Source organism: Balaenoptera physalus, assembly GCF_965194825.1.
Source record: "Balaenoptera physalus genome assembly, chromosome: 6".
NCBI classification, from domain to species: domain Eukaryota; kingdom Metazoa; phylum Chordata; class Mammalia; order Artiodactyla; family Balaenopteridae; genus Balaenoptera; species Balaenoptera physalus.
This window is the reverse complement of record NC_138885.1, coordinates 133,984,658-134,001,351: the sequence shown is the minus strand read 5'-3', so window position 1 is coordinate 134,001,351 and position 16,694 is coordinate 133,984,658. Positions and strand designations below refer to the sequence as shown.

At 51.7% G+C, this 16,694-nt stretch overlaps 1 protein-coding gene across 14 annotated transcripts in view; it reads right to left on the bottom strand.

The window, feature by feature from the left end:
- The window catches only part of AGAP1 (ArfGAP with GTPase domain, ankyrin repeat and PH domain 1), a 550,747-nt gene that overhangs the window by 348,633 nt on the left and 185,420 nt on the right, over nucleotides 1–16,694 (bottom strand). For all 14 annotated transcript variants that reach the window (XM_082466340.1, XM_082466341.1, XM_082466330.1 and 11 more), the window contains exons 2-3: nucleotides 14,994–15,052; nucleotides 8,516–8,603 (exon numbers count right to left, since the gene is read on the bottom strand). In XM_082466340.1, the coding sequence (XP_082322466.1) occupies nucleotides 8,516–8,603; nucleotides 14,994–15,052 (147 nt within the window). The remainder of the gene's footprint in view (nucleotides 1–8,515; nucleotides 8,604–14,993; nucleotides 15,053–16,694) is intronic.

The following is a 16,694-nucleotide window of genomic DNA, read 5'->3' as shown; positions in this document are numbered from 1 at the left end:
CCCCAGCTCTCAGGCTGGGGGTCCCTGAGTCCTGCATGAGGAGGTGACGTGGAGGGGAGAGTCTGCGGGCACCTTCATCACACTACACACCCTCCTCATGTAATTCTTTTTTTGGCACTTGGCCTATTTTGCTACTGGTATTTTACCTTCTGTTGCCTTATCTCCACGTCCGGGCCCTGGGAGTTGACCACGGCCCCAGCGAAAGTCTGCCCTTAGAGTTCTAACGTCCAGCAAGCGTGATCTCACAGCCTCATCCTACAGGAGGTACGTCTCCTTTACACGGCAATCCCGTCTCGCACCAGCCGTGACTGGAAGGTGGGCGCCACGCTGTCACATCCGTACCCGTCCCCCTCTGGAACGTAAGCCTGTCCCCCTGACCCACTGCCCCACATCTGACGGCGCTGCCTGCCCCCCTTTCTTTCTCCTCCGCCCGCCCCGAGGCTGGCCTCGGCCGGCATTTCTTCCTTTCTGTACAAACTTCCACAGAGAACCTCTCCACCTGTGGTCAGACTGCCTCGGTCAAGGACTGGTTATGAGTCTCTGATCTCGCCCTTCCCTGGGACCAATAAAATGGGGTGGAAGGGTGGGAGAGAAGTGAGCTTGTAAAAGGCAGAGATTTGAGAAAGGAAGCACAGAGGTGAGAGCAAACAGGACCTGGCCCTTCTGGTCTCCGGGTCACCCTGTTCCCACTGGGTAAACTGAGTGGAACAGGTTTGTTCATCAGGGAAGAGATCTGCATTACAAAGCCTCCCACTGGTTAAAACTCAGAGTCTGCGACTCAAGCAATGCCATTCAGAGGTGTCTCTAAGTCTTCCCTTGGAGCTATTGAGAAAAACATCCAACTCTTCCTCCCCATGAGATGTGAGTTTTGAAGACCGTGCAGTCACATGAGGCCACCAGAACTGCCTGCCGCCAAGTGGGGAGACCCAAGCAATGGGAGAGGCAGGTTCCTCACTAGCTCACGTGGATCAGGTGATTAGGGGCTTTCTCAAGCTGTACACCCATCCCCGGAGCTGCTCCAGGTACATAAGTTAATAAATTCCCCCTTTCTACTGAAGCACAGTGAAGCTGGTCATCTCTCCCTTGCAACCAAGGGATTCTACACTACGACAATGAACATGAACCAGATCAGAGCAGGCAGCTGCCTGGGTGAATGATGGACTGGTCAGCAGCCACTTGGTTCCCTGGATCCAGAGCCGCTGCCAGCAAGACGACAAAGTCAGGGCGCAAGGTCATGGGCAGATGTAGCAACGGACCAAGGAGAAAACACCTGGTGGCAATTCAGCTTTGACAGATCCAAGGACTATTTTCTAATTTGCAGTTAAGTCATGCACTTAAAGGTCTAAAAAAACATCTTGGGACTTAAAATTTCTCTAGAAAAAATAATTTCTAATTTCAAAGGTGAAACATTCTAGACCCCAGTCTCCTTTTTCCTATTAAAGAAATGGTTTTGCCCTGAGGTGTCTTAGGAAAGACACGGTTGTGTTCCCAGCATGCACGCTACTATTTTGGGGGTCTCTGTCAGTCAAATGACATGAAGGAGCATGTGTGGGCTACCCTGGGAGCCCAGGAACACTTCCCGGCAGAAGCCAGCATGCAAAGCTGCTCAGCTGACCAGGTGTAAATCACCACCGTGAATTACAGTTATTCATCCAGAAGCTTCTTCTCCCCTCTGGGACACACACACTGACCACAGGTGCCATGCCCAGCTCGCAGCAGGCCCTCAGTTTCCCGGTGAATTCATTATAACAATACGGGACAATGTGTTCTGAGTCCCAAACAACCAATTCAAAAATACATTTTGTCCTGCCAATTTTGTCAATGCGAAAAACATAATCTCCTTGTTCTAATTTTACAGCTCTCTTTTTCTTGTTTAAAATGAAGTAGAACATGCTTCTCTTTAATTATTTCTTTGAAGTTCTAGTGATAATTTCAGTATCCTTCGCCTATTTTAAAGGCACTACCACCTGACCCTCAATATGGCTTACATGTGCGGGGACAGAGTTAGCAGACGGTTACGTAGATCAAGACAATGACGAGAATCAATGGTATTTCTACAGTTAGAGGCTGAGTTAGCATCTGAAATAATTGAAGAAGATGGCCGAACTGATTTCTGCTCTATCTATTAGGCCAACCTACCAGTGGGCTCTTAATTTTAAGGTTTCAGATAATCCTCATTAAAAACTTATCATGTACTTATAATCACTTGGTTGCAAGTAACATGGTAAAGTTACGTTGCAACATTTAACTGGCTAGCTTTCAAAACTACTCAAATTTTATTAGTGTTTACATATTTTGTTCATTGGAACACTAAACGGCACCCAAGAACGTGTTCAGAAATAAGCCTAACATCTGCTGAGCAGCGGTAGCTCACAAAAATGCTTTTTAAGTTTATTTGATTTGGAAAGGGTTTGTGGAGCTGACAGTTTAAATGCATTTCACGTGTCCCAGAAAATAAGGCTGGTATTTACCACATGGCTTGTTTCTAAGGAACTGAGTAAACATTCATTTTTAAAAAATGACTTCAGATACCCATGCTCCTCAGAAAGCTTTTACTGCCCTGACGATAGACACATCTGTTGGGAAACAATTCCAGGCGGAGTCCCCAAGGGAAGCGGCAAGATTAACAGAGGGACGTCCAGCTCACAGTGACCTGATGGCCAGCAGCCCCTGCTCCCGGAGGAAGTGACCACTAGAACTGCAGCCGGTGTGTGACGTCCCGGCTAGGAACGGGCAGGGCACAGTGGTAACCCCAGGGCCAGTCACCCTCGGGGGGCACCCTCGGATTGGAAACACCGGAGAGAAGGCTAAGATGGGGCCGTCTCATCCACCACAGCGGCCACCGTGCACTGAGGCCACGTCCAACCAGAGAAGCTCGTGACCCTGAACCGTAGCCCAGACAGAGGCCCCACCGCCCGGGTGCAAGAAAGACCTCACAGAGCTCAGCCCCATCCTGGAAGCCCTGTGGGGATGGTGGGCCAATTTAAATTCCATCCTTCTTTCTAGTTTCCAAATGGCCTGATTAGGTCCCAGGCGTCTCGTACAGAGCTCTACCGTCATGACGTGAGCTGTGCTTAAAGCTGTTAGAATAACCGCACTGGTGAGGAGAGACAGTTCCTCAGGCATGTTGGAGCCAGGCCTGAGCTGGTCAAGGAACAGGACGCCTGGGGCATGAGCAGCGCGGATCATGACCTCGCGCCCGGTGGACACGAAGTCCTGAAGCCACACCTGTGAGGACAGCTCAGGAGGCAGGGCTGCCCACCTGGCGAAGAAGATGCAGGAGCGAAGGGGCAGGACCCGTATTTACAAGGTACGCATCCCTGAGCCCTCTCTCCGTGCCAGGGGCTAACGCAGTCTCCTGCACACACTTACACTCGTATTCAGTCCCTACAATGACTGGGGAGCAGGGAGGAGTAAGCTGAAATTCAGGAGGGTGGGTAACTCACCCAAGGCCACAACGATAGTAAGTGGCTACGACGGGCTGGGAACCCGGGTTTCAACCACAGGCAAGTGCGGGCCTGACATGCGGGTGAGAGGCGGAGCCGTCACAGCCCTCATACTGGCACGTCCCCCATTACCAGGCTCGTGGCCGGAACCTGCTGGCTGCCGGCCTAGATTCGGGGCTGCCATGGCCTCGGAGCTTTTTTACCCAAAAATGTGAATTGGTGAAGAGCCTACAGGAAGCTGAAGAGTCATTCACTGAAGGAATGAACCTCTGATGGATTCAGCTCCTGAGGACCTGAGAATGACAGGGTCAGTCGCCCCCAAGTCACCCCAGGCCGAGGCCCCGCTCCGCAGCAGGTCGCGAACCCACCTATGTCACACCTGGATGAGGGCTTAGTCCAGATTCCAACGAAGGGAAGCTCTCAGACAGCGTGACATCATCCTGGCACTTTCCCCCCATTTGGTGGCCCTAAGTCCTTGAAACATTAGCCAAGAGCAGCTAACTTCATCATCACAGGAAGGAAGGCCTCTGGATGTTCTTAAAGTGGTTTCCACCAACCTTAACACCAGCTACTCAGTCCGCTGGACGCTTTAGTGCGTCTTAGAACTAGAGGCCCCTCCCCTCCTCCACCGCCATGAGAGCAGCCGCTGGGCACTAGCCTTTCCGGGCCCCAGGTCCCCTGCGTGGCCCACGGTGGGAGGCACAAGGGGAAGGGCACAGAGGGAGATGTAGCGGGGCAAGGGCTCAGCTCTGAAGCTCAGAGCTCTCTGGGACACCACCGTGTCCCGGTCTGCAAGGGAAAGTGTCTCAGGTGGCCCACGTTTCCATCAAATTCCTACATTGATACTGGGCAGCCTTGGTTTTCTTTCCTTTTCTTTCTTATTTTGAAGGAAGAGAGCGAAAACCTGCGGCAGGCCCGTGGAGTCTGTGGTGGGGAACGCAGGGTGCCCAGCAGACAGACATCAAGCGCACAAACACACGAGACGGAAACTCGAATGACACGCCCAGATCCTCACTCACTGTCCCAATTAGCAGCCACTAATAGGGCACTGAATGGCAGAGGAATAATTTTCACCCGATTCTTTCCATCAGAAGTGAGTGACAGCTGTGAAATTCCATCAGCGGTGTGAAGGTCACATGTAAACTAACCTGATCTTTGTGACGTCCTAGGAGACCAGCCATGAGCGTGGCCAGTGAGGTCTGGGGCAGTTAATCGCCCTTCTTGTCACCAGGAAGTAACGGGGCAACTTCAACAGGTCTGAGTGCAGCTTCTGTTTCAACACCAGATGTGTAAAATACACATACTATTACGGGTTAAATTCTGTCCCCTAAAAATGTGTTCCAGTCTGAACCCCCAGTACCTGTGGGCCTAAATCCAGAGACGGGTGTCTTCATGAGATGAGGGAAACTTAGACACAGGGCCCCGTGACGACACGGCAGAGACCGGAATGATGCGTCTGCAAGCCCAGGAACGCCAAGGGCTGCCAGTCACCAGGAACACGGACCCTCCCGCATGCCCTCCAGAAGGAGCCAACCTGTCAGCAACTTGATCTCAGACTCCTGGCCTCCGGAGCCGTGAGAATACATGTCCATTGTTTCAAGCCACCCAGTTTGTGGTAATATGTCATGCAGCCCTAGGACTCGGATACACACACGTATCTCACGCACACGCAGGATTAAAAGGGTATTTGCCTGCACAGAAAGTTTACTCTTTGGATTATTTTCGTGGACTTACAGGCTCCCTACTGGGTTACCCACTTTTGCGTTGTTAATCCACTAATTAAAAAACACACATAATATTTAAATCCATTCCCTCATTTCAGTTGTATCTTTAAAATAATCTAAATTGTATGAGTCAGCTGCCTTTGCCACAAGGATAAAGTATCAACCCAAATGTATCACACAATTAAAGCACAACAGGTGTCATCCTCTGAGAGGTGATGAAACCTGCACTCTGGCGAAGGTTGGGGATCTGAAAACAGAAGGCCCTGACCACCTTCACCCTCCCAGCAATCTAAAGATCCCCACCACAGGTCAGAGTAACGCTAAAGGATGTTTACACATTAATTAAAGCAAAAGAAGAGCCTGTGCAGACGGGAGAAGGGCAGGGAAGCTCCCATGAGCTATGTGCACAGACAGCGCCCCCAGGAACACGCCTCCCCTGTAACGCCGCTGCCCTGTGTGGGGAAGGCAGTGGACCACTCCAGCCACTGTAAGAGGAAAGGGGGAATAAAGCTGCAGGTAATAATAACAGCAAGAAAATGGAGAGGTCTCACAGCTCACCCAGAGGCCAAACCTCTCGGCCTGGCGACCGTGACGTACACCTTCAGCTGTGTCCTAACCTGACCCTTTGCTACGAAAGCAGCTGCAGGTGGGGCTGAGCTGTAATCGGCTTCATCAACCTCCCGCACACCCCAGAGAGGATTCCCTTTGCTCTGATGTTCTCCATAAACCTGGGTGATGACACACAACACTGCAGCTCCAGAACATTCTCTGTGGAAAGCTTCTCAATGAAGCAAGCAAGGGTAATCGATGGATGTTAATGCATCCGGCAAGGACTGAAATCGCTTTGCGGCTACAGGCTCTGTGACCGGGGGCAGGGACTTCTGTGTGCCAAGACGATGAGAAAGCAAGGCTTTTCTCATTCATTTCCTTTTGGAAACAACAAATTATGGTTCCCTCCTGCGGCCACGTGGGACTCGCCCCAGTACGTGGACAGAACATGGGAAGCAAAGACATGCCCACGTGCCTGGTTGCAGGGTGGCTGGCCTCTGGGAAGCAGGGAGTCACGGGGACTAAAGGCTTCCAGGCACCAGGCGGCACCTGCTCACAATTCTTCCAGGTCTCGGAGGACCTGACGCACGTCCCCTGGGGGGAGCTCTCTACGCTCCTGGCAACGTCAAGGAACAATCCCCTGACCTCTCAAACGGTGAGAGGACAGGTGGCAGGGCCAGCTCCTGAAGGGCGCGAGCAAAGATCTCGGACAATCTTTCCCCTGACCCAGGAGCCCCTGGGCACAGACCCCACTGAGGGGTGAGATGTTTCCACTTTGCAGATGAAAGAAGGGATGTCCCGTTAGCGAACTCGAGAATGCATCCACCCTGTAAAATAATGCATTCTGAAAATCGTATGATACCATGAAATTCCCGGAGTAAAATGTGTTACCTGGAAAGTCGAAGAAGTAGGGCTGTTACAGATCACATTTAGGTCTCCCCACTGGGTACAGTTTTTACTTTTGATGTGCCAGCGTTCTAGAGAAAGGCTTCTGTGTTCATCAGAATATAAGGGCCCGCTACAAAGAAATCACAGTCAGGGCCAAACGCGATGGCACAAACTGAACGCCCAAAGGGAGATGGCAAAAGCCACAATAAGGACAAAACAGCACCACGCGGGAAGGGGAAGGCGGCCACAGGCAGGAGAACCAGGGACCCGCACCAACCACGCCGGACGTCGAACGGAGCACAGGAGAATCCAGCTCGTGGCAGCAAAACCAGGGCCCAGACCACGTAACCTCCAGGGACCCCCGACCAAGGGGTCCCCTCAGCTGAAATCCTGAGCGTTCCAGGGGCGCACAGGCAGATTTCCTTGAGGAGGTGACCCTCTCACTTGCAGCCCAGCTAATTAGTCCATCAGCAGCTGGTGTCATCAGTCTACACAATTGCTAGACCCGAGGAATAAGTAGAACCCCCAAGAAAAGAGCTCTAAAAAACTCTCGGGTATAATCAAAATGACTGGCTAAAACCCACAGTCAGACACAAAGGCACAAATACACAAGTACAACCCAGGTACGGATTCCAGGAAAGAAGACGGCTAACTTTCTCACCTCTCTAAAGCATGCAATTTTCTAGCATCCGTATCCATTTTTCAGTGTCTAGCTATGCTTTTCCTCATTGATTCCCACATTTGAGCCTTCACTTCTAATCTCCCTCAAACCATCATTTCAATACAGATAACGAAAAAAAGTAGGCCTTTCCCTCATGTGACCACCACGAGACTTTTATGGTGGGATTGCAAAATTCTGCAAAGTCATGGCAGAGCCCCAAGCAAAGACTGCCACAGGATTCCATCTTGCACACTTTTCTGAATGGTTACACGGTATCCAGGACAAGAGTTAAATACTAGAACAGGTGTTACGGGAAACATGTGAGGCTACTCAGGACTACTGCTAAAAAGACATCTAAGGGACAAAACAGGGGAGGATGTTTAACTTAAAAAAAAAGAAAAGGATAAGATGAAACCAAATAGGATGATACACAGAACGAGAAGGGAAGGGAAGACTACAGTACAGAGTTGTGTCTCTCCTCGCTCTTCAAACAACACAAGCGCTGCCATGAAGAAAACGTATAGTTACCTGCATCCATATCTGCAAAGAATGGAACAGCCAGTAAGAAAAAGAAGGAACCAGAAATTCAGTGTCTCAGAGTTGGATTTTCAAAGGTTACACGGAGAGAAAATATAATTTAGAAAACTGTGCGTGTACACTCTGCCTGGATTTGGGGACGCGGGAGCTAAGCGGTTTCCTAGCATTACTACCATCATTTTATTTAAAGCAAAAAAACAAAATACGGATATGTTAACTGAAGAAGTAAAAGCCTCATGGCAAAAGAAATAGCTTATCCTCATGCAAAAAGTGATTATTAAATGTTTAGAATACACTATAAGGGGGAAAACATACTCAAACGTATGGTGGTGGTGGTCATCTGAAAGGCTCGGATCTATGACTAAGGAACAGTACACACAAATTATGTATAAACTCAAGATCCAGATCAGAGAAACGTCCAAGCAGTAACAGTTAAAGGAGTGACACTGGATTCACATTTGAAGGGACAGAACTATTCGGTATGAAATACATTCCACAGCATTCATGGTTTGACTCTATTTGCTCCAAATGCCGAGATGGTTGGCGAAAAATACTACAGAAGAAGCAACAAGCCTACGGATTTTTACTGCTTGGTATGTTATTACTTTTCTTGACATGGGATACATCACAGTAATGATTTAGAATATGCTAACAAAAATTTTAGAAAACTAAACTCTCTTGAGGTGGAGACTGTGTGACATGCAGCATACCTTCGGGAGACTCCTCCTGGACGTACGTGCCGGTCAGATAGCGATGCACCAGGGCCGACTTGCCGCTGGCCAAATTACCCACAATGCCCTGAAACACAGAAACGGACAGTCACTAAGGAGCAGTCAGTATATCACGCTATTCAGCAACCTGCAAATAGCGAGGTTAAAACGGACAGCAATCCTAAACACCATCAGGACCAAGCATCAGCGGGATGGCCGAAAATGGGCCAGTTAAATCCTTCTGCTGGAGAAAAAGGGGTTCCAACGCCCTCAATTAACATCTCATGTTTTATCAGCCTCTACGGCCTGAAGAAGCAACGTGGTTAGAACACACACTGAATCCCATGAGCGCTGGTTACATCGGGAAGGTGTACAGTGAGTCAGCCCACCAACATGTATTTTGGACCCTCAAAACACTCAACAGGGTACGAGGTTAAATGGGACGCAGTGGCAGTACACAGTCATAAGGGGATTAGGAGGACATTCTGGTGCATTCTGTCACAACTTTGGGGTAGGATTTGGAGCCGGGTGAGACTAGCTGGAAAAGAGCCACACCAGAAAAGCACAGTGCTGGGGAGGGACCGGAGGGGAGAAAACTGGACCAAGGCGGGGAGGAGGAGGAGAGCCAGCCTGCATCTCTGGACACAGGGTCCACACTGCAGGACAGAGCAGGGACACACGGTCAAGGCGGCAAAGGTGTTCATGCTGGATGAAAAACAATTCAGCATGATGTGAGGGCCACTGTACCAGCAAGTAGGAACTCACAGTCACCGGCGGGCAAGGCTGGCTTCACCCTGCCTTCTTCAGAGAAAGCTCCCGTGTTAACACAGCTGACACACCTGGACTCAGGTGGCTGTCCCCAGGGAAGCCCTCCCTCTGCTCGGGATCTCACTCCCCCTCTAACTTCTGTGCAAAGACTCTCCTGCATTTTAATCTTTTCCTCCCCGGCTAGAACTTTCCCCTCTGCATTTAAGCATGATCCAATCAATTCTCTCTTGAGGAAAAGCAGGACGAGAGACCTGCCCTGGACACAGGTCCCCGCCTACGAAGAGCCTGCCTCCCTCTCGCCCACTCTCTGACCCTACCCACCCCCAGCCTGATGTTCTGACCCTATGGCTACAAGGACACAGCTCGAGGTCACCGATGACTTCTGTTTCTAAATCCCCTGGCCCTCCCCTTGCTGCATCACCGGAAGCTGTAGAGGAGATTCTCTTTCTTCAAACTTCCCGCTCTGGGCTTCCTCTTCAAATTAGCCCCAGCCCATGCTGGCTCCTTCCCTAGACCTCCTAGATTCCCTAGATCCTGGATTCTAAGTACCACCCCTCCAACCAAGGGAGCCAGGCTACATCCCATCTACTCCCAGTAAGCTACAGATACCCACTGGCATTCTCCAGCCCCACCCCCTCTCCAAGTAAACCCATACACACCTACACTGGTACTGAAACCTCAGCGTGTCCAGACCTTACTGTTCTCCCCCCAGTCTGCTCATCATCCTGTGATCACACCACCACCCAGACTCCTAAGCCAGACACCTGGACGCCGTCTCCAATTCCCACCCCGCCCAGATGTGCTTTTGAGGGTCCCCACACCCCACCCCCCACCGGGGCAGGCTGTGCGGTCCGTCCACTGGATCCTGGGAGAGCCTTTAGCTTATCTCCCTGCCTGGGAGCTCCCCCTCTTCGCCCAGAGAATACCAGAGATTCCTTAAAATTGACGCTGCAAAGATGCGACTCCCTCATTTCACAACTCTTGGGAAGCCTCCCACTGCCTGCAGGCCAGATTCCAAGTATTTCATGAACAGACAACAAAGTGTCTCCCTCCAAATCCTTACGATCAACTTTGCTGTAGGCACCCCGGTCCGGCAGGCACCGCTCCCTTCACCCGAAGAGAGTTCTGGGTGGTTTCCCTGCTTCTCTGCACACCCAGAACACGTTACACTGTGACTGCTGACGCTCCTGACTCCACCCCCCAGCACGCTCAGGTCCCCGAAGACCACGCACTATGTCTGTGATGCTGGCAAGGACACCCCTCTCAATCCCTACACCCAGCACAGGCTCCGGCCCCGGTAAAGTGCTGGTAAATATGCGATGGTTCGATGGATGGGATGGGGGGTGGGGGGTGTGCTGGCTGGCTGGATAAATGGGTGATGGTGCCACTAACAAGAAGAACAAACATGAAAGCGAACAAATTTGCCACGAGATTGTGGAAAGGAAGTTAAAACCTGACCTAAAACCCTGGACCATCCTGCCCCTCCCACCGTCATGGTCCTTTCGTCCTCGGCTTCCCACTCCCTGCTTCGTCCTCGATATGTCGGTGACCAAACACCATCCTAACAGGCCTTGCAGACTCCAGACACCTAGATCGTTCCACATCAATCGCTGCCCGAAATAATACTCCTACTCATGGGTCAGCAATCAGTTCAGATGTCACCTCCTCTGAGAAGCCTTCCTAATGCCACACAGTCTCAACCAGTGCCGCTCCCCAAAGCCCCCTTAGTGCCCTCCTCCTAACGCTACCTTGTCCCTTACCTCTTTGTTTCCCCAACATCGGTATGTGGGTCTGACTCTCTCCAGTGCTGACAAGGGACGGGGGTCTCGTTTGTGTCTGGTTCTCTACCCCCCAGCATTGCCCACGGCGGGCTCCTAGCAACACTGGGTGAATAAATGAATGAATGACACTAACGCCAGTGAGTAGAAACGAGATGCTTTATTACTACAGCTCCAAGCCCCAGACTATGTGGACAGATCCTAAATATAGTTGTTTCCCTTCCTGATTTGACTTATGTCTTCCCTTTGCTTTGGGCCTCTATAATCTGAGAATTTCTACCTGTTAATTATTCTTTTGCTCAAGGGCACCTGCTGTTTGTCAGCTTCACGCTGAGAAAATCCAGAACAGTATGCCGCAGAATTGAATTTTTAATTAAGATTAGGCTTTTTCTTTCCCGAGGAGGAAAATGCTCAAAATCAAACACTGTTCAGTCTGTGCTTTCTGTGTGTGGCGATATTCCCTCCTTCTTACATGTCAATGATTTGCTAAGAATTAACTCACTCCTTAGAAGGATCAAATCACTCAGTCCCAGGGCGGGGGTGGGGGGGAAGGTGTTTTATTTGGATCGAATGGCCATCTCATACACCTTCTTATGTTTGCACACCACGGGCATTATTTTAATTTGAAACACTGGCAGAAACTAACAGCCAGCTGTGAGGAGGAAATAAAGTAAGGGATAAAAATGCTCTTTAAGCTGTAAAGCTGCTCTGGGATCCATGAACTGCTACTGGATACAAACTAGAGAGAATGGAATCAGGCCAGTCTGGGTCTACAGGCTCGGGGAGAAGCAAGGTAACACGGGAAAAGGTGTCCTGAAAATTACAGATCCGTGTATTTTGGTGGCGACACGTCATCACATGGGCCCGGCATCCTCTGGGCGGGGCTGTGAATGGTCACATCACACGAGGTGTCTTTCTAAACTGAGTTCTCTACTGTCCCACACTTCACCACTTACCAGCTATACACGTGGTTTGCTGAAAATAAAATCGAGGCTTTTGGTAAAAATCCCAGTTGAGAATTCAATGAAAACGCACAAGTAGGATATGACAGGTTGCTGACAGACGCCCACCTCTACGGGCCAGAGATCTATGGAGTGGTTTCCTTTCCGCCCAGAGGTAAGTGGTCAGCACGTGCTGCCTGGCACACGTCTGCAGAGACCCGAGTGTGGACCCAAAGCAACTGGCCCCCATCACACAACCTCAGGAAGCACATAGCATGGCACTGCCACTCTTGAAAAGAACGCGAACATTGGGGAATTCCCTGGAGGTCCAGTGGTTAGGACTCCTTGCTTTCACTGCCGAGGGGCCGGGTTCAATCCCTGGTCAGGGAACTAAGATCCCACAAGCCATGTGGTGGGCCAAAAAAAAAATGAAAGCAAACATTGACATTTTTTCTCTGACAGATTCCAGATGGTTTATGGCCCAACATTACATAAAGAGTCCATCTGAGGCTTGCTATTATGTCACTGAATTGCTGCGTTTCTGAAAGAGTCAGGGGTTCCGAGGGTGCTGACCTAAGGGACCACCTGTCCCGGGTGCTGTACCCAGGCAGGACACAATCGCAGCCCTGTGGATACACAGAGGCTGCCCCGAACAAAGGAGCATTTCTGTAGACGCCGGGAACGCCTTAGCACAGAAGGGATCTGATGAGGCCAAGCTGCCCGCTGCACCCCCCAGCAGGAGGACGCCCGGCCCAGAGCAGAGCTGGCGTCCTGCTGGGGTCTTGGCCGTCCCCACACGGGTCGGGCGCAGGGCCCCTCCCCCAGAAGAACTGCAGAATCCTCCCCATTTACTAATCCGTGAGATGGAGTCCACCCCTTCTGTGAATTCAAGCCAACTGTATGAGAGTTCTGTTTTAGGATCATAAATCCACACCACCGGTTAACACAAGCACCCCTACACCTCCAAGCACTGATTCCAGAAAATTCCATGCTTCTGAAATACCAGCAGAGAACAGGTTTTGGTAGGAGGCGTCCTCAGTCAACGGGCTGCTATGCGGGCTCTGGCAGAACCCTCACCACCTCTAACTCCCCAAACTGGGTCTAAACCATAGGCCTTGACACCCTTAAGCTTTAAACTTCAGCACCTCCCTTATACTGGCCACACTTCAGATGCTCTACAGCCACACGGGGCCCATGGGCGTCACCTTGAAGACAGAGAACATTTCCACGTTGCAGAAAGTTCTGCCGGCAGAGCCGATGCGGGAGCACCAACGCCAGGTTCCGATCCCGGCTCCACCTCTCACTAACCAGGGCTCCTTGGGCACATTCTTAACATCTGAGGCTCAGCCCCCGACGCCTGTGGAGTGGGGACAACAGCACGACCGGCTCAGGACTAAAGGTGGCGACTCCAGCCAGGAGGTACCCCACGCCCCGCACAGAGTTAAGTGTCGTCATCATCAGAACACCGTTCCCTTGGCTTGACTCCCACGGCAGGACCCCAACCTCTGGCCGGCTCCAGGGGCCGCCTCTGAGACTCGGAAACCTCCCTGGAAACCTCCGAGTAGCATGCCTGGCCGCGCGGCCGCGATCGCTGACGTCGCCTCCTGACCGTGTCCCGCGGGATTCGCTCTGTTCCGGGGACGGTGTCACAGAGCACAGGGGACAGGGCGGTGCTGTCCCAGGGCTGGGCTTGCGGAACCCACGCTTCTGGAACGGCCCCGGAACCGTGGGCCCCTTTGCCTCCCCCCAAGGAAGGGGCCACCGAGAAAGGTCAGACCTGGTGGGAGAAAGGAGGGGGGACGGGAGGGCAGGGGGCCCGGCCTGGACGCCTGGCAATGGCAGCGGGGACACACATCACATGCCCTCGGGCCGGGGGGGGATGTCAGAGGGCCTGCCCACGAGCCCTCCCTTCAGGCCTTAAGTTTCAAAACCTGTTCTTCCCGGTGACACTGGAAGTCACAGACACTCTTGTCCTCGCTCCATCTCCTTGTCTTGGAGGGAGAGGCCAGAAGAGGCCCGTCCCCCCCCGGGTCCACCCGCGAAGCACTGCAGGTGGCTGGGGCCCCGGGAAGGGCGTCCGAGGGCCTCTGGGGTCACCGGGCAGACAGGCTGGAGCTGCTGACAAACCCTGGGGCCTCGGAGAAGGGGCACATGGGGGGACAACATGCCGAGGCTGAGGGGCCAGGTGGGCCGAGCAGAGCAGGCCCAGGGCCTGGACGGGAAGAGCTGACCTGCTGTCACCATGGTCAGGTCTGTCGCGTGACAAGTTTAAGATACACACACACGTCCTCCAGACGCCGCATATTTCATAACAATGTGATTATTTAACAGTTCTAGCTGTCCTTTCTTCCGTCCCCAAGTGCGGGGGGGCGGGTGAAGTGGGGAGACGCTCAGAGGTGTGGCTGTAACGGACCCAAGTCATTCTTTATTTAAGTCAATTTGAACCTTAAATAGTGTCACTGAAAGAGTACTTAAAGTTCATAATAAAAACAAAACTTTAAATTTTACGCTACTCCTTTGTAACACAGTACACAGTCACGTTTTCTCGGTGAGGAATTATAATTACATCTCGATGACTCGCTACAGAGACTTTCCATGACACCCTGCAAAGGACTAATAAAGCTGTGCACGTGTGTGCGTGTGTGTGTGTGTGCGTGTGAGACAGAGTCTCTCTCTCTCACACACTCAGATACGAGAGACAGTGGCGGGGGGACCCAGCCTTGCACACAAGGCCACCCGCCTGGCCGTCTGTCATGACCGTCACGGGCGCCCTCGGGACTCCAGCCCTAACCTCAGCCTCGCCTGGCCCCTTCCCAGGACACAGCAGAACACGGCCCACGTCTGGGCCCCAGGGAATGAGACCCCTCACGCCCACCGGGATGCGGGCTTGGGGCGCTCACAGGTCACACCTCGCCTCTTCCTGAGCCCCCCTCCAAGCCCCCCTCCTGCAGGTGAGGAATGACCACGCCCGAGGCCAGAGCAAACACTCACCACTTTGAGCTCCGGGACGGATCGACTTAATGTCCATTCCTGGCTGTTCACAAAGGCATCTGTAAAACAGGAGGGTAAAAGGAAGTGAGGTGCTGCGACTTACCAAAGTGCAAGGTCAAGATGCCCCCAAGGTGCCAGTTTTCAAACGGGAAGGACACCGAAGACGGTCCAGCCCACCCCTAGCCTCACTTCCACCCAGAGAAGCTGCGATGTGCCTGGCTCACTCGGCTGTTCCGATTCCAGTGGGTGTCCTGCCTCCTAAAACACAACACACACGCCAACGACTCCGAAGTCCTGCCCCAGCCCGGCAGGCCCCACCCTGGCCAGGGGCGTCAAGACTCTTCCGATCCCGAACGTGGGCAAGTGTGAGGACGAAGGAAGCTCCTGGCTTTCCTGGAAGTGACCCTGTAGCCGGTCAACTTCGGGCCTTTTGGTTTTTCACTAAAATACTCACTTGCCTGAAATCCCCCCCATAAAGTTATGGTAGGTGATGGTTGGAAAATCCAAGTGTTTACAATACAACACTTTATGGTTTAGAAGAAGACTTTCGAGCTGGAGTTTTGATCCTCAGAAACATATTAGACACTGAAGATCCAGTCAGAACACTTTGGGATGTGTCAGAAAGTCAAGGGGGAGGACTTCCCTGGTGGCGCAGTGGTTAAGGATCCGCCTGCCAATGCAGGAGACACGGGTTCAAGCCCTGGTCCGGGAAGATCCCACATGCTGCGGAGCAACCAAGCCTGTGCGCCACAACTACTGAGCCTGCGCTCTAGAGCCCATGAGCCACAACTACTGGGCCCACGTGCCACAACTACTGAGCTAGTGCTCCAGAGCCTGCGAGCCACAACTACTGAGCCTGTGCTCCAGAGCCCGCGAGCTACAACTACTAAGCCCGTGCGCCACAACTACTGAAGCCCGTGCGCCTAGAGGCCGTGAGCCACAAGAGAAGCCACCGCAATGAGAAGCCTGCGCACCACAACAAAGAGTAGCCCCCGCTCGCCGCAAATAGAGAAAGCCCGCGCACAGCAACGAAGACCCAACACAGCCAATAAATAAATAAATAAAGTTATTTTTTAAAAAAGAGCGCCGTTGCTGTGCTTGTAACAACCCAAGGCTGGTCACGTACATTTGGATACATCCATGTAATGAAGGCTAAGTCGCCAACAAAATGTTTAAAGCCCCAACGTACCAAAGTGCAGCCATCCCAAAGCTATAGGGCTGGGTGTGTGTGTGTGTGTGTGTGTGTGTGTGTGTGTGTGTGTGTGTATGTGTGTGTGTGTGTGTGTGTGTGTGTGTGTGTGTGTGTGTAAAATACACACACAAGCTTGTCCATGCTGAAAACACTTCTGGCAGGATAAAAAACTTCACAGTTGCTGATCTAGGGTTAGGGAACCAGGTGGCCTGGGGACAAGGTAATGAAGAGACTTTCTTTTCATTGTCACCTTTTGGTACCTTCCACATTTTCTACCATCTGGCATGAAAAAGAAAATTCAATAATATAGTTTTTAATAACCTTAATAGGAAAACAAAGAGGGTAAAGTGGGAATTAAAATGAGCTCCATTCACTAATGCACGGCTGATATTTAAGCACATACCACCAAAGATTATGTTTATCACAGCAAGTATTACATATTGATTATAAATTAAGCAGGGCTCCATTAAAGAAAGACGTGTAATTATATAAACACTGCAACAGTGTGT